The sequence below is a fragment of the Odontesthes bonariensis genome, chromosome 11, assembly GCF_027942865.1.
Source record: "Odontesthes bonariensis isolate fOdoBon6 chromosome 11, fOdoBon6.hap1, whole genome shotgun sequence".
NCBI classification, from domain to species: domain Eukaryota; kingdom Metazoa; phylum Chordata; class Actinopteri; order Atheriniformes; family Atherinopsidae; genus Odontesthes; species Odontesthes bonariensis.
Genome location: NC_134516.1, coordinates 7,317,794 through 7,343,291, shown reverse-complemented (window position 1 = coordinate 7,343,291; position 25,498 = coordinate 7,317,794). Strand labels below are relative to the sequence as shown.

The following is a 25,498-nucleotide window of genomic DNA, read 5'->3' as shown; positions in this document are numbered from 1 at the left end:
AGTTTGGGAGGCAGAGCCTTCAGTTATCAGGCCCCTCTCTGTGGGACCAGCTGCCAGTTTGGGAGGCAGAGCCTTCAGTTATCAGGCCCCTCTCTGTGGAACCAGCTGCCAGTTTGGGAGGCAGAGCCTTCGGTTATCAGGCCCCTCTCTGTGGAATCAGCTGCCAGTTTGGGAGGCAGAGCCTTCAGTTATCAGGCCCCTCTCTGTGGAACCAGCTGCCAGTTTGGGAGGCAGAGCCTTCGGTTATCAGGCCCCTCTCTGTGGAATCAGCTGCCAGTTTGGGAGGCAGAGCCTTCAGTTATCAGGCCCCTCTCTGTGGAACCAGCTGCCAGTTTGGGAGGTAGAGCCTTCAGTTATCAGGCCCCTCTCTGTGGGACCAGCTGCCAGTTTGGGAGGCAGAGCCTTCAGTTATCAGGCCCCTCTGTGGAACCAGCTGCCAGTTTGGGAGGCAGAGCCTTCAGTTATCAGGCCCCTCTCTGTGGAACCAGCTGCCAGTTTGGGAGGCAGAGCCTTCAGTTATCAGGCCCCTCTCTGTGGAACCAGCTGGCAGTTTGGGAGGCAGAGCCTTCAGTTATCAGACCCCTCTCTGTGGAACCAGCTGCCAGTTCGGGAGGCAGAGCCTTCAGTTATCGGGCCCCTCTCTGTGGAACCAGCTGCCAGTTTGGGAGGTAGAGCCTTCAGTTATCAGGCCCCTCTCTGTGGGACCAGCTGCCAGTTTGGGAGGCAGAGCCTTCAGTTATCAGGCCCCTCTCTGTGGAACCAGCTGCCAGTTTGGGAGGCAGAGCCTTCAGTTATCAGGCCCCTCTCTGTGGAACCTGCTGCCAGTTTGGCTTTAGGAAGCAGACTTAAGCAGGCTTAAAACTTTCCTTTCTGATAAAGCTTATAGTTAGGGATGGCTCAGGTGAGCCTGAAACATCCCATAGTTAAGCTGCTATAGGCCCAGCCTGCTGGGGGGCCTCATCTGTCACACCTTTCCTCACTTTACTCTCTTTTTCCCCCGTTTAATTTCTCTAACTATATTATGTACATGTGACATTATTGTGGTCATTAACTCGTTTCCCTGTTCCAACAGGTATCCTTTGAATGGTGTTACAGTGGTTTTTTTCCCCTCTTTTCTGTCTTCTCAAACCCCAGCTGATGGAGGCGGATGGCCACCCTTCCTGGTTCTGGTTCTGCCAGAGGTTTCTTCCTGTTCAAAGGGAGTCGTTCCTCTCCACAGTCACCTCAGGCACGCTCAGGACGGGAAATTGGACTGAAGACAAGTTTCAGTGCAATCTGTTGGTTTCCTTAGCTAGGAAACTGTTTTTGAATTGGCTCTATATGAATGAATTGGATAATTTTGAAATGAATTATGATTACAATGAATTGAACTCCAATTGGCTTGAACTGGACTTTATTATTTAAGTGCCTTGAGATGACATTTGTTGTAATTTGGCGCTTTATAAATAAACTGAATTGAATATATTAGAGCTGGAGACGCTTTAAGTGACCAAACAAACAGAAAAATGTGAATCAGATCAGCTTTTTTGGGAGTTCGGCTGCATTAATATAAACTTACACTTTACCGATTTTCCTAAAAGGAGCTTAAAAGCATGTGTGGAGCAGCAGCTAGGCTCACGTGAGTGGAAATAAGTGCATATACGCAGCGATTCAAACTAAAAACATCATCTGGGTGTGTTAGTCCGGCTTTGAGATGCTCCATTTTATACAATTAGCATGTTTACATTCATTTTTAGGTCCAGTTTTAGTTGGGCTAACTAGGGTTTGATAGATCTATGAGGCTGGAGGCTCCTTAGACACACATCACGGGACTAAAATGTTTATTATTCTACATCCTGAGGCTCCATCCACATGTTTTATCACAGGACCATCCACTGATCCCCCTGATAACTTCCTCTCGCCTGCATATGCAGGCAGCAGTGTCACGGTGAGAATGTGCACGCTGACAACACGAACAGGGTCAGAACGACAGTAAAAACCTAGAAAACCCACAAACAAAGCGTTTGAGTTGTTGTTTCTGCCCATCGGGACTCAAACACCACCAGTTTTACAGCAGATTTAGCAGTAATTCTGCTTTATTTTCACATAAACATCAGTGTGGATGTCCCCTGACCTTATCTGACCTCCACTGGTTTGCTGTATTATTCTAACTCTCAGTAATCTCTTGTCATGCACGACTCTGAGCAGAAAGACATGATTCTCTGTTGGTCTCTGCTGCTTAAATATGATGCTGTGATTAAGGAGGATCACTCTGTCTGAATGTTTGAGTCAGAGGGGAGAAAGCAGCTCCCCGGGTGTGTGTGTGGAGGTCAGAGGAGGAAATTAAATGAAACACTTCCGTGATTAAAGCTCTGCTTGGTGTGGTGGAGCTGACCTGAGAGGAAGACACTGGCTTCCTTCTCCGCCCACTCACTGATGCCTGACTGATGCTGCTTCCCACCAAATCCCCTTTCAGCACGATTATCTGTAATCTCCCTGTATACGGTAATCTGCCATCACTTTACCTCACTTTACCTCACTTTACCTCACTTTTTACCCTTCTGGCTGCAGATACACATTCAAACGAGTAAAAACCGCCTGGATATTAACGCAGAAATGTCTCACGGTCAGTCATCTACATTTAAAAAAAAGAGTTTTTCTATATTCAAACATATGAAATGGTTCATGTTGGGATGTAAACGCAGCTTACCTTAATGAGGGAGGTGCACACGATGGCACCAGCGTTAACCATGGGGTTGTGCGGTTTATCTGTAGGAGGAAAGATAGAAACCAGATGTTTGCTTTTTTTTTTTTTTTTAAAATCGACCCATGAAAGTTAGGAGAGACAGACTGGATGAGAGGTCAAAACATGACTAATAATCCGCTGAGTGAACATGGGTGTAATGAGGCGCTCTGTGTGTTTAAATGCTCTTATGCAACAGGCCTGAACAATGCTTCAGAAAACATAAACGCACTGCAGGAATCTACCTTCTGACGGAGCGGACTGTCAGAAGGCAACAAAGAGAGGAAACTGGAAACGTTCTCACGCTGCCTTCTATTCAAAAACAACTATTTTTACAGACTTTCGGCTCTGGATTTGATGCGATGTCTGCCGACAGCGGCGGCGGCGCCCGATGCACCGACAGCTACTCCCACGCAGACGGATCGACTCGGCCTGTGGGTTTTACAGAGCCTCTCCACAGAGGACTGAAATAAAGGCAACGGGGACCAAAAGTGTTTCTAATCCCACTCAATATTTAGCAGAAAACAGAATAATCTTAGAGACGTAACACAGGTACAAAAGGTGTGTTTGATCATTCTTAATGAGCAACGAGACTTAAAGCAATACAATGTAACTTCTCAAAAAGCCCATTATGGAGCTCCCCCTACAGGCTTGGAGGTAATGCACGGTTACGGTCTCTTGCTTTGTCGGCCTCTCTCTTTCTCTTCATTGCTTCATCAGTCAACGTCTTCTTCGGTTTCTTCGGTGCCTCTTCCATGATGATCGTACTGACAATGTTGCGCTAGCTTAGCCTTATACCTGTGAGCGTGAGAGGGGTCTATTTGTTTTTGCGGTAGGTGTGCCAGAAAGCAAGTCGAAGTACTTCCGCTCAGCTCCCGGGCCGCTCCAGCAAAGTTACATAGCGTAGTTTTTCCAACTCAGACCCCCGAAGGGCATAGGAGACAGGCCAATCGTAATATTAAAACTCATTCTAGCCACACAATTTTTTTCAAGCTGTTATTTTAAGGTAGAAATGTTACATAGTATTACTTTAACACTAACACAGCCTCCATTATCCATATCTGCTTAATCCAATTCAAGGTTGCAGGTTGGGGGCTGGAGGCGGCCACAGCCTGCACCGGTCCATCACCGGCCCGGCTGGGTTGTTTAAAGGGACAGTTCGCCTCTTTTGACATGAAGCTGTATGACATCCCATACCAGCAACATCATTTATGAACATCTTCTTACCCCCTGCTGCGTCCTGTGAGCCGAGTTCCAGCTGAGTTTTGGTGTTGATGAAGGTAGTCCGGCTAGTTGGCTGGGGTTTAAAAAATAAAGCGTTTTGCTTCTCAAAACAATATGCGTTCAACAGAGTAATACATTTGCATCACAAAATCGTTCTCCACGAAAAAGTCAGACCTCACAATCGCTCTGCCCTATTTTCTCTCCCTTCGTATCACTGCCTGCTGTGTAAACTGTGCAGACCGAAGTGCAGACCGAGCAGCAAACACCGTAACAGGTGCAGCTATCGCTAGGTGGCTGAACGCATTGATATCAAGGGAGGCAAAAATAGGGCCAAGTGATGTGAGGTCTGACTTTTTCTGGAGGGACGATTTTGTGATGCAAATGTATTACTCTGTTGAACGCATATTGTTTCGAGAAGCAGAACGCTTTATTTTTTAAACCCCAGCCAACTAGCCGGACTACCTTCATCAACACCAAAACGAGGCTGGAACTCTGCTCACAGGACGCAGCAGGGGGTAAGAAGATGTTCATAAATGATGTTGCTGATATGGGATTTCATCCAGCTTCATGTCAAAAGAGGCAAACTGTCCCTTTAAGCATCTAAAAGTGTGTAAACTTGTTGTTTTTCTGATCAGAAATCAGATGTTTAGCTGTGCAGAGCCTGAAAATGAACAGCTCAGCCGTCACGGCCTCCTTAAAAACCTTCAGCTCCCTTTGCTGAAAGCATTTCTATTCTATGAGAATTCGATCTGATTGATGAACCCGTTCAGTTCGTAGCTCGTAAATCTTCATGTTTGAGCTCAACAGAAGGACTGAACTCATTCCAACTCCTAAAAACTGATTATAATCACTTCATGGAACATATATCCTCCAGCCCCACAAACAGAGAAGAGTCCAACGTTTGCGCTTTGTTTCTCAGAGGTCACGAACACAACAGAGCGTCTCAGCTCTGCCGTTTCACCTTATCGTGTTTCAGCTCCATGGCAACCGGGCCACGAGATGGATCCTCTTACAGGCAGATGAGCACAGCTGGCTGAGACATTAAAAACAGGTTTCCTCACCTTCCTCGTTCAGGAAGAGCTTGTTGAACCTCAGGCCGCTGGGTTCTTTGGCAATGAAGCGGTGCACGTACTCGGTGCCGTGGTCGTGAACGGCGATGGCGTATTTCAGCGGCTTGACACAGGACTGCAGGCAGAAAGGAACTTTGGTGTCGCCCGCAGTGTGCCTGGGAAAGAGACGGAGTCTTACTGGGCCTGCGTTGTGCAGCTGAACATTAGAAAGTGGAGCGAGCTGAAACTCTACCTCTGTCCATCCACCGTACACAGAGCAACAGCCCACAGGTCGGGGCTGAAGCGGGCCAGCTGGGGAATGTAGTCCGCCACCTGCAGCGGGAAGCAGGAGATAAAAATAACGCCTTTTAGCAGATTTCTCTCCTCTTTAGGTGATAAAGATACTTCTAAAACAGTGACTGACAGGAGATCACAAGCATGTGCCCAGTCTCAAGCAGTGGTCTGCCCCCCCCCCCCCCCAACACCAGGGTACATGAATTACAATTCAGTGATTTAATGAAGGTCTCAGTACGTCTATCTCCGTTTTATACTGTAATAAAGAAGGTCTTTCTCTGTTTTATACTAGGGGGGGACGATATGCTTTGGTCACGATTCGATTGCATCACGATTCTTGATAATTGCGATTCTACAAGTATTGCGATTCGATATAATCAGTAATTGCAATTTTCTTCCTCCTTAAAAAAAAACAAACAAGTTGAATCATACACTTCTAGAATGAAAGTCGTTCCCGTAAACGACGCACATCAGTCTGTGTCAGTCAGTCCAGCAGCTGACATTTATTTCAAATGAGACAAACAGAGGCATTTTTTAAAGTTTACAGTTACAAAATGAATTGAAATGTCCACACAGCACAAATGTGGGCTAGTTTTAATATAACTTAATGTGATGACTTGATGAATTTTATCTGGACACGGATATGATGTAAATGTGTTTAGCATAAATGGTATTCAGATTACAATTCTGCTGCCATAATGCTGGACAGGACAAGGGTAAAAAAATAATATTAATAAAAATTCAATAAATTTTTTTTTTCAAATCGATTCAGGGGAGAAAAATCGATTTTTACAATCATCCCATAAAAAAAAAAAAATTGCGATATGTTCATGAATCGATTTTTTCGCCCACCCCTATTTTATACTGTAATAAAGAAGCTCTTTCTCTGTTTTATACTGTAATAAAGAAGCTCTGCGTCGTGGACAGTTTTAAGCCAAATGAAATGTTTGAAACTTGCAGCTCTGCTTAGAGAACTGCCACCAGCAGCCCCCACGTACCTGCCCCCCCGGCAGGTTCTTGGCTTTGTCGTAGAGCTCGTCGATGTGGGCGCAGAAGGGCTGGAAGTCTGGGATGACAAACTTCTTCCGGAAGGCCTGGGTGAGCAGGACAATGTTGCTCTGGACGCATCTAAAATCCCAGAGGAAGACAAAACAAGCCTGTAATACATGATGGAGGAGAAGGGCACCACCCCCCACCACCCACTCAGGGTTTAATTCCCACCCAAAGCTCTGATATGTGGAAGCTTACACCAGCAGAAGTGTGTGAGGCTCAGCTGCTTTTTAAAGGAAAGGACAGCGAGAGCTTCAGCGAGCTGAGCAGCAGCTGCAGAATGAAGCCGACCGTTGGACTCAATAAACAACATCTCCAACATGTTCTGGATTTAATTCTCTGATCTGTAAAACACTGCCAGGACTTCCACAATGTCACCCGGTCCCTGTGATACGGGTGATTCTGACCTACAGAAACGCCACTAATCCACGTAATAAGCCCGAGGTGGGAGCTGCGCCTCTCTGCTGGCAGGAGATTTGTGCTTCAGCCATCTCAGAGCATCAAATCCCTGCAGAGACAACACGCTGCACTCCACCCCCTGTTCACGTGCTGCCCTCCGACAGGCGGGGCTCTGTAAATAAGCCGGGGGAGCGGAAGGGATGGATCTGGGCCAGGAGCAGCCTCCAGCGCGGCCTGCTCCCTGGTGAGCCGTCATATGCGCCGACTCGCCACGCTGTCGCCTTCCAAGCTGTCGCCTGCTTCCCCGTTAGGGGTCAAACAGCGGCAGGGAGGGGCTCAGCTTTTTCCACCGAGTCCCCACCGGTTGTGGCTCTGCTGCAGTTTGTGCAGCTTTCAGATGTCCTTAGCTACCACTTTAGATATTCAATGAGTTTCTGAAGGATGAAATCAAATGATTTCTAACAGCAATCCAGACGTCCTCAGACCGTCCCATCAGCACAAATGTTTTTACATGCGCAGTCTGCTCAGGCCTCAACGTGCTCCGCTGCATATGTCGGATACGCTCTGCGGCACAACGTGGGAACCAACGTTCCCTCTGAGCTGCTCGCACGTTCTCAGCGCACAAGAAAATCTAAATAAACGTATTAATTAACATCTAATACGTAAGAAAATATCGATACACTTAAATATCGCGATATTTTATTTGACGATACCGTACCATGCAAATATTCACGGTGTTTGTTCATTTTTGTGTTGCAATTAAACCTCCGGCCGCTAGTTGGCAGCAGTCATTATGTCCTCCGCGGACGAGAGGCTACAGCCAGCTCCAGCAGCTTTTAAAGCCGATGTTTGGGCATATTTTGGTTTCAAAACAAAGGAAGGCAGTCACGACTACGACAAGAGCCACGCGGCGTGCAAACTCTGCAACGCCAGAGTCGAGTACTCGGGCAATACTACAAATTTGCGAGCACGTGTGGCGAGACACCGCGACAATGTAGCATTACAGGCTAACGTGAAACGAGTGGATCCTGCGCAACGAACTTTTCGAAACTACCAGCGACCTCAACTCGCGCAACGAAGATAACACAGTCAGTACCGTCTTTTATTTGTCTTTAACCGTCAATAACAGTTTACATTTTTTGTTCATATTTTAAGAACCCTACAAGCACTTTCATATTTGATTATAGAGAGAGTATATGCTAATTTCTATGTGGTAACAGCCAGAAAAAGTGTTATGACATTTGAAGGTATAGAGACCATATTTTCTTTTGATAATAACTACTTTGAAATCAAAAGCTCCTCTCACTGGTTGTGAACCTCTAAGCAGATATCTTAAAATGTCTACACCTTTAGTATAACATTGTTTACATATTTTTTTCTTCAATCCTGAAAATGCTTGTATTTCTTCAGCAAGCTGATGTTAAGCATGTAGCAGCATTGTGTGTGCTATGTGCTACAGTTTTCTTACAATTAAATTCTTTCAAAGAAACTCAATATATCGTTGTTCCTACAGTATCGCAATATATCGTATCGTTGCCCCAGTACCGTGATACGTATCGTGATTCCAGATTCTTGCCAATACACACATCTAATACTAGACCTAATCTAATTAATTAGACCAATAATGTGTTTTTCTGTGCCATTTTTCAATGCAACGCAGTGAGTGACAAGTGTTCGGCCAATGATACGGCTTGCTTACGCTATGCAGCCAATCAGAGCATTGATGGTGCTTGCATATGTGCCCATACGCGCCGTGCAGGTTAGCTAGCTAACAACAGTGCGGGGTAGTTAGGAGCTAAGAGACGCCACTTATCATGGCGAAACGAACAGGCAGCGCCAGCGACACACCCACTCACCAAGCCAAAGTAAAAAAGAAATGCGGTTCTTTTAGGATGGAATGGCTGTCTGAGTGCAAACAGAGGAACAAGCGGTGAAACTGGGGGAGATTTTTTCTGTTTCGAGTGAGAAAGGTCTACTCTGCAAAACATGCAGGCTGCAAGCATGACTCACATATAACAGATAACATACTACACATCTCATGAACAACAAGATTTTTGTCTTTTTCATTTTAAGTGGGCCAAATCGCTCATATTAAAAGTAAACTGATGAAAATTGGTGCTGTGATTTGATTCTTTTAATAAGTCGTGTAACTTGCTATGATCCAAGGTTTTGAACAGGTGTGATGCTGGTGTGATACTGGTGTGATACTGGTGTGATACTGGTGTGATACTGGTGTGATACTGGTGTGTGGCCACAGCGTGCACATCTGATGTTGCTCAGTGGTCCTCAGTGTGCTCAGGGAGCTGGTGTGTTTGCCCAGACACGTGAAAAATTAGAGGGAACATTGGTGAGAACCCCCGCCTGCTGCCCACACCTACAAGCCTGTTTGTGATGCCAGATGTGGGCCAGATGTGGGCCGTTATCAGCTGCAGTTTAACACGCACAAACACGAGAGTCTTCCACCCATTTCTCTGTTTGAGCTCTCGTCTTTCCTTCCTTCCGTCTCTGAGCACGAATGACTTTTTCTTTTGTGAAAAGTGTTCAAAAATACAATATAAAAGCAAAGCTGACGGAGGCTTTCCTCGCTCCAGCTGGATTAAAAACAATCTGCTGCTGACGTGCAAACTGCAGAGTGATGAATAATGAACGCCTCTGACCGGCATTATTAATTCACCTCGGCAACTTTAGGATCATCTCTACAACAAAAAGCAGCAACCTGAGCCACACATTCTGCAGTAAACTGTCCTCTCCTGCGACTCCACAACAAGCCCAACCTCTGCTCCTTCGGCCTCTTTCCAAAGTGCAGAAGACTTTAGTTACAGCTACAGACAATGTGGACAAAGCAAACCTAACGGACAGCATACTTTTTGAAGAGGTGTCGGTCCAGCGCTCCGTCCGAGGTGGTCTTCATAATCACCTTCAGCATCTCCATGCATTCTTTCAGCCGGGGGTCTCCTGTGCGAAGCCCTGTGGCTTTAAGAGCCTGCACACAGAGAGGGAGGGGGGGGGGCACCGCGATTAAGACGGCTCGACAAGAAATCAATAAAGTAAGTAGCCGTGAACGGCGACTGTAATTCAACAGTGACGGTTCCATAAGTAACGCTGCTGGATTTATGGCTTTACTCTGTGTTTTTATCGTCTTTAAAATGCTGAAACCAGCCTCTCTACACTCAGTGAAATGTAGACTAAATGACACTTTAATCAGTGAGCATGGCTTCATTTTCTTGGCTATTTTCTCCCTCAGGTCATTATGTTCCCTTCTGATAGTGCAGTTCCCTGCGGCGTACTCACTGTGGTGAATTTGTGCGCGGGGATTTTTTCCTGGCCCTCTGCGATGGTGTAGAAGAGCAGGTCCTCCAGGCTGGGCAGGATTCCCGCCTTCCTTCTCCTGCAGGAAACGCAGAGGGAAAGAAAAAACACACACAGGGACAGAGAGGTGAGAAAGAGGAGGCCTCGGTGTGACCCGCTGTGGTGGAAACATGGAGGGGGAGCTGCAGCAGAGGGAGGAGGAAAGAGGCTGCTGCACTGCAAGGAGAAGCAGTCAGTAACAAAACATGAACACAGCACTGGAAAAATGAGCCTTAAGTCAGCACTGAAACCTGTGGAAAACACCCTGAAAGTGTTTTCATGGGGTTCTTATTCACAGGTCAGAGTGGGGCTCACTGTTGTCTACCTTCCTTGAATACCAGCCAGTCTGGAGCTAATTAAAGAATCATAAAAATAAGTTCATCTTCTCACTGTGAGCAGAGTTCCAGCCTCGTTTTGGTGTTGATGAAGGTAGTCCGGCTAGTTGGCTGGGGTTTAAAAAATAAAGTGTTTTGCTTCTCAAAACAATATGCGTTCAACAGAGTAATACATTTGCATCACAAAATGGTTCTCCAGGAAAAAGTCAGACCTCACAATCTCTTGGCCCTATTTTCTCTCCCTTCGTATCACTGCCTGCTGTGCAGACCGAGCAGCAAACAGCGTAACAGGCGCGGCTGTCGGCAGCAGGCAGTGATACGAAGGGAGAGAAAATAGGGCCAAGCGATTGTGAGGTCTGACTTTTTCCTGGAGAACCATTTTGTGATGCAAATGTATTACTCTGTTGAACGCATATTGTTTTGAGAAGCCAAACGCTTTATTTTCGGGACCCTAGCAACTAGCCGGACTACCTTCATCAACACCAAAACGAGGCTGGAACTCTGCTCACAGGACGCAGCAGGGGGTAAGAAGATGTTCATAAATGATGTTGCTGATATGGGATGTCATACAGCTTCATGTCAAAAGAGGCGAACTGTCCCTTTAATGCCTGCTTCTGGGGATCCCAACTGGCTGGTATTCTAAGCGGCGTTTCCACAGAGTCTCTGGGAGGAACGTTAGTAGCGCGTCGGGAGGCAGGCGGGTTCACCAGCTCACGGCGGGTTCTCTGCTATGATTCATGTCAACACCAAATAGGATTTGTGCAAAGCTCCGGCTGCCCAGGCTCACAATGCCCTGCAGTGCATCATGGGACTGGACTGCGCGTTGGGAGAGGATGTCTGGAGGCAAAACTGGAGTTGCCAGCTGGCTCCACTGCAGAAATTAAAGCAGAAGAAATCAGCATTTAGCAGCGTTTCCTCTCAATTTACCGAGCAGCAGTGGCAACATTAACGAGCCAAATCTGGTGTAAGAAAAGGAAGAAATAACCAACGAGGGGCGTAAAGCTGCAGGAATCTGACACAGCAGCCATCTTATTAGGATGGAAACTCTCATTCTGACAATGTGGCCGTGCAAAAGGAAGATAAACAACCAACCAGAACACCTGAACACACACGTTTCAAAGTAATGCGATCGGACATGTTTACAGAAAAAGCTCGGTCACAAAAGAAAAGAGCAAATATTCTTTTTAATAAATATTTGTCTGGATTATAGATTTCTAAAAGCCGACGTGTGACCAGAGGTAAAAGTGAACCCGACCGAAGGGCGCCGCTGCCCCCCCGCTGCTGCAGAAGACAGAAGAAACACACCAAGCTGGAGCCAGACAGCGTTAATCAGTCTTTTACCGCCAAGTTCCACCTAAAGCTGGAGGTCAGAGAGTCCGTAGATCACGTTTACTGTCAAATTCAAACGATGCGGTTTGTCTTAACGCTGCATCAGAGGGTCAAATATCTCAAATTCTGCCTCCAGCGTGAGTGGAAGGAAGCGTGTACACTGAAACAGTTCACACGCCATCCGAGTTGACTTGTTGCTGCTGCCGCGGTCCACCTCTGACCTCATTAACGGCGGCTGCTGGTGAGAGAGGGGTGAGTGGGGGGGGAGGACGGGGGAGGAGGGGGATCGAAGCGCAGCCACTGGGAGGAAGTGGGGTCGTTTCAGAGGTAAAAAGCGGTTGTCGGCTTTCTGCAGAAAACCTCTACTGCTACTGGAAAAACAGACTTCAAATCAAAACTACGGCTAAAATAAAAAAAAGAGAAACATACTTACAAATGTAAAGCAAGCAGATCAACAACAGGGAGAGAGAGTGCAGAGGGAATAATACTGGATTAATCACACACAGTCAGAAAATCAACTTAAATTACATTAAAGGGATAATCTAGAGTAAAATGCACTTTAGATCAATTTACGGGATGTTGGGAGTACATACGTTGAGTTGACATCAAAATCATGTCATTCGGATGTGTTTTGAGAATTTCGATTTGACCGTTTTTAGCCAAAAGTCGTTAGCCTGGAAGTGACGGGGGCATATCGTATCGCCGCTACAAAACGCTATTTTTACACCTCTTCTACAGCTCCAAACAACATAACACTTACGTGGTAGTGAGTAGAGGGTCCCTAAAGCCAAACCGAAGTGTCCCGAGGTCTTCATGTGGTCGGATAGAGAGTCCAGAATGAATTTAATCAAGCCAGTACCTGCTCTCAATCAGAGCCTCTTCCGTTAACAGGAGGCTACCTCACGCGAGACATCACGTCACGTGACATTTCAAAATTCCAACCTGTTAGTAAGCTAGGCTTTGCTGTTGCATACAACTTCATTTCACTTTCGAAAGAAATACTGGACTATGTTTGTAAAAAAAACGGCAACGAAATTGTGAATTTCCAGAGCGAGTTACTCCACACTCGGCAATCAACTACGGACTCACGTGACGTCTCGCGTGAGATAGCCTCCTGTTGACGGAAGAGCTCTGATTGAGAGCAGGTACTGGCTTGATTAAATTCATTCTGGACTCTATATCCGACCACATGAAGACCTCGGGACACTTCGGTTTGGCTTTAGGGACCCTCTACTCACTACCACGTAAGTGTTATGTTGTTTGGAGCTGTAGAAGAGGTATAAAAACAGCGTTTTGTAGCGGCGAAATGATATGCCCCCGTCACTTCCAGGCTAACGACTTTTGGCTAAAAACGGTCAAATCGAAATTCTCAAAACACATCCGAATGACATGATTTTGATGTCAACTCAACGTATGTACTCCCGACATCCCGTAAATTGATCTAAAGTGCATTTTACTCCGGATTAGCCCTTTAAATGATTCTGAAGCAGAAAGAAAAGCATGAAAACAGAACTCCACAAAGTTTGAATAATAATAATAATAATAATAATAATAATAATAATAATATCACACTGGGACAATGATACTGAAGTACGTGGCTCCAGTTTAAGTTAAATCTGTGCTGGCAGAGGTGGACAACATCTGGAGCTGCCTCATTAGTGCCCCCCCTCCCTCTCTGAGGGCTTTTAAAGGTCGGCTGTGACTCAACACAGCCCGTCCAGGAGCTGAAAAACGCAGTTCTGAGCAGTAGATCCAGTCTGTATCTGCACATCAGGAGCATGGAATCAGTTCAACAAACAGCTGGTACAACAGGAAACAAGACGACTGGTTAGAAAATGTGACGTTAATTCCATTCGGATCCAGTCGCTGTGATTAAAGTCAATAGAAACAACACCAATTAGCTGGTGTCAACCTGCTCCCATCACATGCAAACATCGTCCCGGGTAGAAGGATGTGCACACACAGAACATGAGTTACAGAAGTGGCAGCCAGCGGGTTTTTCGCTCCTCTGCACTGCGAACAGCGGACAGTTTTAATGGTAAAGGTTTAAATGATTCCATTGGATCCAGTATCATTTGAGGCGATTTGGTACATATATATTCCTTTTTCTTGCAGTATTTTCATTTATTCAATATGTTCCATTTTATTTAGAATTATTAGAATATTTTTTAGAATTATTAGAATATTTTTTAGAATTATTAGAATATTTTTTAGAATTATTTGAATAATTTAGTGTTAATTTGGTGTGATGATTTTTTTTTTTTTAGATTAGATTATTAGATTATTTCTTTATTAAATCACTGATAAGTGATTTCAGGGGGGATTATGTGGGAGAGCAGAGCCATGACACTTTGTCCAATTGCCTTGTTGTGGCCGAATCATGCATATTGTTTGAGGTTAGGATGAGCTGTGTCCGGATAATGGCGAAAATGAGGCGCCGGCCTCGGACAGCAGGTGCGGAGGAGAGGTAGGGTTTGGGCCACGTACGCATTGAATGATACAGAAGTGTATAAAAGATTGTCCCAAACTGAGGTCAAAGGGAATTTCCGTGCATGCTGAAATGTACACGTCTGATCAATAAATTCCCCAGAAGAGGCTGACCCGACGAGTCCGGCTCCTTTTTCTGCACAACAGGGTGAAGTGGCTTATGTGCGACTTCTCTGGGATTTTCCGCCTCCCGCAGATTACGTGTTTCCCTTCGGCGCGCACGCTTCGAATCTGCTGAACTTATCTGGTGCGATCGATGCCGGTTTCACCGTCTGGCGCGTCATGTCAAATCGGCGTGGAGTGTTGAGAGGCGGCGCTGCACGAATCAATCCGTGCCCCTGATTCATCTGCACCTGGAGGCCCTGATGACTGCCGGGCAGCACGCCAGCTCGCCGGCTCTGGAGCAGCCGCTGTGGAAAGGATGTGGGCGGACAGGCTCCCCTGCATCACAAACACTTCTAACCCCGTACGAGCTGGAGCACAGCCTCAGGACCCCCGGAAGCAGACAGGGGGCAGGCTGGGCCTCTGGGGCCGCCGACAGCCCGCCTTCAATATTACATCAAACACACTCCTGCCTGCCGGATGCATGACGTTCACTGACTTTTAACACCGCTTATTGTTGTGCCATCGGTTCTGTTGTTCTATTTGAGTCGTATATATTCATCATTTATACCGGCACAGTGGAGAAAATAGGAGAAAATAGGAGGTTACTGCTTAATTCAGACTGTTGCGGCTGTCTTTTCAATGTTCAGTCGCTGAGAAACTTAAAGGGGAACTCCGGTATTTTCAACATTAAGCCTCTTTTCTGAGTCGTCTGCAATGTTTTAGAACCCCCCTCACCGCTTTTTTGATGTTTACTGCTGTCTCCGGTATTTGCCTAATTTAGATTCTTCTCAACTTGCTTCAGAACGGCAAGTCATGTGCATGTCCAAAAAGGTCCGTAAAAGCACCATAAACATCCGTTGTCAAAATAATCAACTCACTGGAGTGGTTACTGGTGTGCACTGGTAATCCATATCAAATTTCGTTGTGAAAAGTTGCTTCTGTCGTGTTTTATTTGACATTTTGTACTGTACTTCTATTTCTCTCTTTCTTTGTGTCTCAAAAACTCCCGCCACCACACACAATAGGTAACATAAATAACCACACCCCTGGCTGTGTCACGCAATGACGTAAAACCTATAGAAGCAAGCAAGCAAAGGTATACTTTGGCTCCATAAACAGACTAATTAGAGGCCAAAATAGTTTATTGATTTAGTCAATGTTTCCCAAAGGCTTCAAATGTCTTATTTTGCTCCAGAAAAGCAATAAATTCAGTTCCTACTGCAAACGGCCAATCAGGCAGGGTTAACGTCCAAAAGGACCTTTTTATTTGTTGGAATGTAATGTATTTTTCTGTAAAAAAACCGCAGGATTAAAGCTGTTGGACGGCTGGGCGCTCATCTCTTCCCGCAGCAGTCAGAGTTCCACAGGAAGATCCTGAACCCGCTCAGCAAACCGCGAGTCCTCCCGCAGTTTCATCTCTGATCGGCAATCATTCACAGAGCGAGCCGAGGCCTGAAATTAGCCTTCAGGGGGAACAGCATGTCTGTGACAACCAGTCAGCTGAGCAGCGGCTGCCCAAACATGGCCGACAGCTCCATAAATTATCCATAAGCAGAAACAAATGGGACAACTGAAGCGTTTCATTACCACGGAAACCATCAGAGAGGACATGCTCTGATGGTTTAAGGACAGATGTGACGGAGTTGTTGAACATTTACACCCGTGATACCCACAGTTAAACCACAGTTTATACTAATATTTCACTGACAGTGAAAGTAAAAGCCAGCGAGTCGTTAACTTGTGAAGGAAAAGGTCAAATATGTAGTCTGATGCTTTTCTTTGTCACATGCTTTTGAACTGTGGCTCAAAAACAAGCTGCTTTAACTAAAATAAAGGATAAAATAGAGAGTTTATCCCGCAGATGTGAACGAGAGCCCTCATTTCTTTAGATTTTCCCTCCAAGCAGCCAGATTTTTAAAGTGGTTTTAAAGTTCTTCAGGCTTTCTGAAGGTCTTTATAGTTTTTATTTGGACATTTTCTGCTTTTTCTCTCATTTTCAGTCCAGTTTTTTTCTTTGTTAAGCCACTTAACTCTGACCTGTGAACCATTCAGGCAGGAAAAAGGCTCCTAACTCAAGGGATGAGCCAGTGTTGTGTCCACACAGAACAGACAACTTAGCAAAGAAGCCGTTTTAAACTGGATCTTTAGGCACTTTGTTCCCAGCAGCCTGTCACAGAGACGCATCATTTGTTCCCATTTCTTTAGCTGCATCTGTGAAAAACAGCTTCATAGTTTCAACTTTTTTGTACATTTACATTAAAACTGCTTTCGGTTACCAAAAGAGTCAAATTAATATAAGAAATTCAGTTTAAAAGAAAAATACTAATCCAAAAATAATGAATGTCAACTCGTCTAAAAGTAGAAAAGTAGGAAAAAAAACAGACAATAATAAGAATTATATGTTATTCAACATCAAGAAAAAGTAAATAAGATTCAATTTAATGACAGAAACGCTTAAAAAAGGAATATAAGATATAATCTAATGACTAATTATGGAACAATTAATATAAATTAAATGATTAAACTGTTTTATGCCACCAGAAATGAATAATCTAGAAGCTCTTTGTGGGTTTCAGACTGGAGTTAAGATTTGTTCCCATTTCTTTAGCTGCATGTGTGAAAAACAGCAAAGATAACACAGTGTGACAGACAGAAAACAGGATTTCTGCAGCAACAAGGTGATTCCCAAAGAGCTGTTAGCTGAAAACTTGGCATATCTCAGCATGGTGTGCAGTGTGTCCTTAAAACATTTGAGGAAACTGGACGCATGGAGGACAGAAGAAGAAGTGTCAGGCCTAAAGAACTATCTACAGCAGATGAACAGGATCTGAAAGTGATGTCCTTAAGAAAGAGGAAAACATCCAGCAAAGCCCTGACACAGGAGCTGAGAGATGCATCTGGACCTTCAGCTGATCCATCTGCTGTTGGCCCAAGCCTCATCAGAAATGGGCTCCATGGAAGGGTGGCTGTCAGGAAGCCGTTCTTAAGGAAGGGAAACAGGGAGCAAAGGCTGAGCTGTGCCAAAGGACACAAGAAGTGGGCTGAAAATCAGCGGCAGCAGGTCTGATGGAGGGATGAATCCTCCCCAGAGCCCGGAGCTCAACATTACTGAAGCAGTGTGGGATCATGTTGGCAGAGAACGCAACAAAAGGCAGCCCACATCCAAAGAAGAGCTTTGGGATGTCCTTCAAGAAGCCTGGAGAACTGTTCCTGAAGACTCCTTAAAGAAAGGACAGAAAGCTGTCTGAGAGGGTTCAGGCTGAGTTCAGAGCTCCTTAAAACTGTACAAACTTCATTCAACTCTTTTTCTTAGATGTGCAGAAGAAGAAAGAAGGTAACCAATTCATAATAATGGTGGATTTAAGTGTTACATTAAATTCAGCCATTTAAATAACTGACTCTAAAGAACAACAGCACATTTTACCTACTGACGGAAGCATTTTTAAGACCAAACAATCACCATAAAAATGCCAAAGTTTGTTTCCAGATGCTCCAACAGAGACTAGAAGTGATCTGAAACAGGTTTTCGTGTATCTATAAATAAAAGAGCAAAAAGGCATCCGTATGAAGATGCTATTTTTACATCCCTGGCCTGTTCCATAGCTGCACAAAGATGGCCGTCCCTGAAAGAGCCCCGACGTGCAGGAGAGCCCGTCGGCTTGTGTAAGGGCCGGGTCCGTTTCACTGACCCCGCTCACAGGACGCAACACTTTGCTGATGAGTCACTTTGGAAATGATGACATCTTAATTGAAGTCGATGGCTTTCAAGAGGAAGTGCTCAGGCTTCATCAACCTGTGGTGGTGTTTTTGGCCATTAGACGCTTTTAACATTGGTCCCATCTACTTCCAAAAGTGCTCTTGTCCTCACTTGTGTGAGCACTCTGAACAGTAAACTCTGCCTGATATACACACTAAGCCACCAGCAGGGCTGAAGTGAGTCCACCGCTGCTTTATTCCACGATTATAATATTATATATTTATCATTGAAGCCATATGTTGCATCAGGGGCGATTTTAGGATCTGGTCTTTAGGGGGGCCCAGCCCCCAGTGCCCACAGAGGCACATTATTTCTCACCAATTGAGGCAAACTAGTACATTTATAAATTTGGAGCCGTATTAGTTTTGCTTTGAGTAGTGATTTCCCCCTACAACATTCAATTTTGACCTCAAAAGACTTCATAAGACTGCATGTGGCTTGGACGGGGATAACAGAGAGCCTGAGACAAATATTGAAGATAACTCAACATTTATTTTGGGAGTAAAGAGTTAAAACAAAAACAAATGCTAGAAAATAAATAAAATGGTCACTAAAATAATGCATCCTTGAGCAAAAAATATAATATATATAACATAATATAATATTTTAAAAATGTGCTGAGCCAGGGGGTGCCGAGCTATCTCACGGTAATACCCTAGCCTCGCCCCTGTGTTGCATCATTAACATCTTAAATAACCAGTATTATTTATGATCAGTGTTGGGAGTAACGGCGTTTAAGTATAACGGCGTTATTTTTCCAGTAACGGAGTAATCTAATTAATTACTTTCCCCATCGTTACAACGCCGTTATCGTTACTGAGAATATAAAGTGGCGCGTTACTACACTTTGGTTGTAGGCTTTAGGCTACACATCAACACATCGGATACGGTGGCGGACACGTGCAAACGCGCTGCAAACGGAAAAACAAATCCAACAGTAAAACGCAGCAAGAGAAAAATGCGGCAATCACAAAAACGACTAGAGCATACGCGCTGCAAACTTCAAAACACATGCACACCCAAATGCAGCTAGCTAACCCAACCCCAGGCCCAAAGGCAAGTAGCTAACCCAACCCCAGGCCCAAATGCAGCTAGCTAACCCAACCCCAGGCCCAAAGGCAGCTAGCTAACCCAACCCCAGGCCCAAATGCAGCTAGCTAACCCAACCCCAGGCCCAAATGCAGCTAGCTAACCCAACCCCAGGCCCAAAGGCAGCTAGCTAACCCAACCCCAGGCCCAAAGGCAGCTAGCTAACCCAACCCCAGGCCCAAATGCAGCTAGCTAACCCAACCCCAGGCCCAAAGGCAGCTAGCTAACCCAACCCCAGGCCCAAAGGCAGCTAGCTAACCCAACCCCAGGCCCAAAGGCAGCTAGCTAACCCAACCCCAGGCCCAAAGGCAGCTAGCTAACCCAACCCCAGGCCCAAAGGCAGCTAGCGTGAGCCCCAGCGGAGGAGGCGGAGCCACTCGAAAACAAACAACACTCCATTTTTCGGGTCAGAAACGGGTGACCACCATCACCATTTTATATTCATTATTTATGTTTTTATTTCTATGCTGCAATCTATTGAGTTCAAATAAATACCAAATGTTCTAAATTACTGTATATAGTGTTTCTATTCTTCAATCAATTAATATAAACATATTTGATGTTAAAGATGTTATAGAACATAAAAAAATAACGCCACAGTTACTTTGCTGAGTAACTAATTACTTTTACAATGTGCCAACTGGGTTACTAACTCAATTACTTTTTGGGAGCAGTAACTAGTAACTGTAACTAATTACTTTTTAAAAGTAACTTGACCAACACTGTTTATGATAGATATATAAACACAGTGACCTGGCTGCATCACAGATGCAGATGCGACTGACCTTCATTAGACATTGACAGGAGCAGTGGCGTGATGGAAAATCAAAACACACCGAATTAAGTTGATGGTTGTCACAGTTACGTGAATATGTTCAGATCCAGCAGCTTAAGAGCCGTGTTAAAGCCTCGCTGAGCCACCCAGGAGCTGCAGATTAAAGGTGCAGCTGCCTGCCGATGCTGCTGGTCACGATCTGACTCCCAGCATGCTCCTATTATCGGACAAAGCTAGAAATATTATATTATATCCGATTATGGATCTCGCTTCTACTCACTTCTCTGCTGAAGACTCCTTGGAGACTTCATTGTGGCCGTCTCCTGTGGAGCAGAAGCCCCTGAAGCCGTGGTTTCTGTGGTTTCTGAAGCCGTGGTGCTGGGCTCTCAGCCCGGCCGGCGACCTCCAGCACGGCCGGGCGGTGCTGAAGCGGGCGGCGGCGGCAGGTGTCGCTTTCACACCGGCTTTACCTGTCAGTTGAAATAACTCCTTGAGCGCTACCGTGGACCGAAAATGTAACATTTCAACCCCCGTCGAGAAGACTACCTGGTTGGTGTTAACGACTGTGAGATGGAGTAACGTTCCCGGATGAGAGCGTCGAGCAACGGTTTTTTTCCCAGTGACTCAACGGCTGAAAAATGCGGGATACAACCAACCTTTATCCTGGCGCCGATTTTAATTGGACTATCATATTAAATGTCTGCATCTGATTGGCCGAGAGGGCTGTCAATCACTCACAGTGTCCCGTCCAATGTTTTGACGGATCTGGTGTCGTGTTTTGATTCCTTATCTCCATCACCTCCAACAATTAGGACATTTAACTCAGTTTACATGTTTTTAGGTACATTTTCCCTCTCAGTAATATTTCATAGAATACATAGAAGAGCTAAAATCATTCTGAATTTGATTTAAAAAGGGAAACATGATGGAAATTAACTAAAAAAAACTACAGCGATGCTTATGTGTGATGGCTCTCAGGATATTCCTCATAAAAGCCATTAAACTTGATTCAAACTCTTATTTATAATTGATAATTTCCCAAATAGCTGATATTTTTGGAACACATTCGCTCAGTCTGAGATTTCTTGGCATATTTAAATCATTATAATAACAATAAAAAGAAAATCCCCAGAAATGGTTGAAAGATGTGGATTTTTTTTGTATTTATATAACAATTTTCGTCCTAAATTCTGTATTTATGATAAATGAGTTCACTGTCTTCAATTTATTTCTTTTTGCATACAGTGAAACACACACTAGTGACTGAAAAAATCAGTCAGTATGAGTGTTTTTCTTGGATTTTCCCCTGTGTCATAACTTTTTACACGTTTTCTGACTGAATATAGTGTAAACTGGAGAAAGGTGCATTAACATTCTCGTTGCTCATGTTGACCCACTGCTGGAAGTAGGCTCATTACCGGGCACAAAACCCTGTTTTTAGTGGTGTAATAGGTGCATGTGAGCATGTTCAGCTGTAATTAGGGCATTTCCACAGACGCACTTTCAGCCTTTATCATGTTAAAGTGATGGACACTGCGTTAAAGCAGACCTGCGGAGGCTGTCACTGCTTGTTAACAGTGATGCATTGACATAGTGTGCCACTTTGTGGATTATTTTGGTCCTGCATGCAGACACTTTGTGCTGCAGTAAGCAGTTACAGCGCCACCTGCCGGAGGAAGCAGCCCAGAGACAATGACAGCACAAAAACTGCATTCATACATTTTAACACTTTCCTTTGAAGGAGACCAACATAACTCGTCTAACTTAGTCAGAGCGCATGTTTTATTGTGAGATTTGATCTCTGGGATCCCGTGTGGGAGGAGTTTAACATAAAATAATGACCTACTAAAGATATTACTCACTGGAAACTATTTGCTGAGTTGCTTCACTTTGCTTTTTTTTTCTCGGCTCCCAGCTTTTATCAGACTTTTATCTTAATCTTGATGTAAACTCCACCCACCCGGAGCTCCAAGTGGGATAAAACAAACAGATTAGTGCTGACTAATAATGCCTCCTCTGAACTTGGACATGAAACATTCATTAGTTTGGCTTGGAAAACAAAAAACAAAGGGGACTTCCAACAAAATATACATATTATTCTTTTAGAAAAATCCCTTTTTTTTAGTGTGGAAATGGAAACATGTAACCTAAATAACTCTGAAGGGAAGAATAGAATATAGAATAGAATAGAATAGAATAGAATAGAATAGAATAGAATAGAAATAGAAAAATACTTTATTCATCCCCCAATGGGGGAAATTCAAATTCGTCAAGTATCTCAACATTTGTTTAAATTTTTGGAAGGTGTCCACATTCATTTGCAGCGGTGCAAACCTCGTGCTGAGCTGTTGTGGGTTTCTAAAAATAAAAGCAGCAGGATTGAAGTTAAATGTGCCCAAACAAGCCCTGAGAATGCGTTTGGATTTGAGCCAACAGGTGACCTTTTTATTACCTGTAACACAGAGAGTTTAAGAGTTAAATCTAGTTAAATCACAAGTTGACGGTCTTATCAGCTAAAGCTCTGCGGTGGTGCACATGCATTTGACCTTTTAACGTGTTGGAGACATCCACCCTCTCACAAAAGCCTGGCTTCCCTCTGCTTTATGGCGCTCTTGTGGCTCGCGTCACAGATGTTTGTTATCTTGTGTAAAATGCAAAAAAAAAAAAAAGGAACCCCAGGACTCATGAAAAGTGGCAACAAACTGCCACTTATCCAAACTAAAAGCAGCTCTGAGAGTTTGATTTTGTGCATTTTTCAGCCGTAGAAGCAGAAAACAAAGGAGGGAAGGAAGGAGGGGAGACAAACGAGGCGATCCCTTAACGAAGCTGCAGGGAGGAGAGGCGATAATTCACCAGCGCCCACACCTTCTCAAAAGCAGTCAGCTTCCTGCTCCTTTCAAAATGAGGGTGATGGGTGCGCTCAGCAGATCCCTCCCACGCTGCTCAGCGGCTGGCTTCCGCCCACCGCCCGTGGAGCCGCCGCCTACCTCCAGCCGTTGCCGTGGCAACACATCATCATCAGTGACTTGCGCTGGAAGAAGGAGGAGGAGGACAGAGAAGGGGAGGGGTGGCCTGTTTGGAGCCGGGCTGCCACTGTGAGCAGCGTTTTTTGGCGTGGGTGTTCATGAGCCGAGCGATTCTCCAGAGAAAATCTGTCTACGTTTGTGTGTGTGAGTGTGAGTGTGAGGGGGGGGGGGGGGGGGGGGGGGGGTGGAGGCAGAGGACGAGGGGAGGTATGTGAAAAGGACCTGCGTCAGAGTGAGTCATCAGCCGGTTTCACAATGTGTTGATGTGACGCTGATGCAAATGGGCCTGCGCAGGGAAACAGGAAAACAGAAGCTCCTCAGCCTGCCTGTTTGGGGGGAGATGACCCAGCAATCTTCCAGCGTTGGTGTTTGCTCAGAGGCACCTTGAGCCTGGACCCCCCCCCACCCCCCCCAGCTGCCCCCCCAGGCAGGAGACCCGTTTCTGACCAAGAGTCCAGTCGGTCACAGAATAGATTTTAAAAGCCTGCTGATGGTTTACAATCTGTGATCTGTTCAGAGAATATAAAGCCAGCAGAGCTCTGAGATCCAAGGACTCAGGTCAGCTGGTCCAGTCCAGAGTCCAGACTAAACATGGAGAAGCAGCATTTAGCTGTTATGCTGCAAACAAGTGGAACAAACTGCCAGTGGAGATTAAACTTTCACCAAATGGAGACATTTTTAAATCCAGGTTAAAAACATTTCTGTTCTCATGTGTCTATGCATGAAATCTGAACTGTTGCTTGTTTTTAAATTCATTAAAATTATTGTATTTGTTTCTCTTTATATTCTTTTATGTATTTTTAATGCTTCTTCCACTCCCTGCTGCAATGCTTTTATTTTATGTAAAGCACTTTGAATTGTTTTGTACATGAAATGTGCTACAAATAAATTTGATTTTGAAGAAAACCCTCTAATTTGGACATTTTACTGCATGTGTAACAGAGTTAAGGTGTAGTGTGATTCCACATGCCATAAAACAACTCTTCACACAACACACAAAATAAGTCCTATGGTATTTAAATGCCCTGGAGATGATGGTTGTGCCCCCCGGGGGTAAACAGCAGTCGGATCTCGCTGTCTCCCTGGTAGGTGCACGAGTTATGAGTTCAACTATTGTTTTATATTAATTACTTTCATTTTATTACCAAGGTGTGTTTTAAGTTGTATTTTATAAAGCTATAGCTCCCAAACGGTTGAGCACGTTCTTTTTCATAAATGTTGACGGTATTTTTTGTCTTTTTTTGTTTATAAAATGGCTAAGTGCTGCATGTTGTTAGCTAACCTGGACTTTCCTTTCACATTTTTCAGATGTGTGTACTGTGTGTGTGTGTGTGTGTGTGTGAGGAAACCGGGACAGACTGTCTTAGTTCCCCAGCAAGTTTGCCAACCGTGACCGTCTTCTTCAACACAACGCACGAGAAAGCAGAAAGCCGCTACCCGTGCACACCCGGGATAATATCAGCAAAACAAAGTGGAGTCACACAACAGAACGCACCACACGGTAGAGTTCAAAAAATAAAGTTTAATGTTTATGTGCTGTATAACAAAAAAAAATATATTAGTGTTTAAAAAACAGGTGCATAACTAGGTGAAGCCTAATCTATCACTTTACAATAAACAGTGAGGAGAAGGGTGATCAGTGAGACGACATGCGCTGCTCTGCAGGGTCAGAGCTCTTTTTAACCACCACCTCCAGTCCTCACCGGTTTGGAATCTCATGAAGAGTCTTTAAATACAAACACTGTGTGGTGCTGTGTGCACTAAGAGTGAGACGACACGAACATTTTCCAAAAAGTTGCAGGTGAATTCCCACCCTGATGACGGACGTACAGTCACTGAGTCACATGACGAGACGACGCACACGTATGCAAATAGACTTATTACCTACATAAATATTGCATTGGTCTTTCTGAGTGACTAAATTATGTGCAGGGGGGGTGTGTGGGGGGACTTCTCATCATCTTGGACCAAACAGATGTATTTACACAATGTGGGGAACACATAAAAACACTTATCCGTCATGTTTCTACCGCTAAACAACAAGAACACGTTTGAAATCTGCACGGATGGCCATCACAGGAGGGTTAAACACTGTAAAGAGCGAAGGCTAAAAGCATGTTTCTATACACCAGACATGTTCACGTGGCTGCACGTAAGATCTCCTTTTTTTTTTTTTTTTTTTTTTTTTCGCTCCACACACATAAACACTGCATTGACACCAAAAATATACAGCAAGTTACCGGACGAGGAACACCCTGGTGGACAGATTAGGCTGTTTGTTATATTTACAGGCTGCTGCTGCTCCACAAACAGCAATAATTACTTCTTTCTTTCTTTGCATCTGTTGCAGAAAAACCACAAACCTGCCGCTTTAATATTTTATTTTGTGTGTGTGTGTGTGTGTGTTCTCTCACAGCTTGTCGGATCTTTCCTCAGAAACGCGCAGGCATCTTTATTCCTGAAACACTCCCTGTTTGCAGATGAGTGGTTTAGCTTCAACAGCAGTGTT

General features: G+C 44.7%; 1 protein-coding gene across 2 annotated transcripts in view; it reads right to left on the bottom strand.

The window, feature by feature from the left end:
- Positions 1-20,609, bottom strand: part of glsa (glutaminase a) — a 35,590-nt gene extending 14,981 nt beyond the window's left edge. The window contains exons 1-7 of one of the 2 annotated variants that reach the window (XM_075477379.1): positions 20,244-20,609; positions 10,030-10,126; positions 9,603-9,721; positions 6,288-6,417; positions 5,249-5,328; positions 5,008-5,171; positions 2,690-2,748 (exon numbers count right to left, since the gene is read on the bottom strand). In XM_075477379.1, the coding sequence (XP_075333494.1) occupies positions 2,690-2,748; positions 5,008-5,171; positions 5,249-5,328; positions 6,288-6,417; positions 9,603-9,721; positions 10,030-10,126; positions 20,244-20,485 (891 nt within the window). In that variant the 5' untranslated portion in view covers positions 20,486-20,609. The remainder of the gene's footprint in view (positions 1-2,689; positions 2,749-5,007; positions 5,172-5,248; positions 5,329-6,287; positions 6,418-9,602; positions 9,722-10,029; positions 10,127-20,243) is intronic. The other variant, XM_075477380.1, reaches the window with a different exon arrangement.
- Between the last annotated feature and the right edge of the window lie 4,889 nt (positions 20,610-25,498).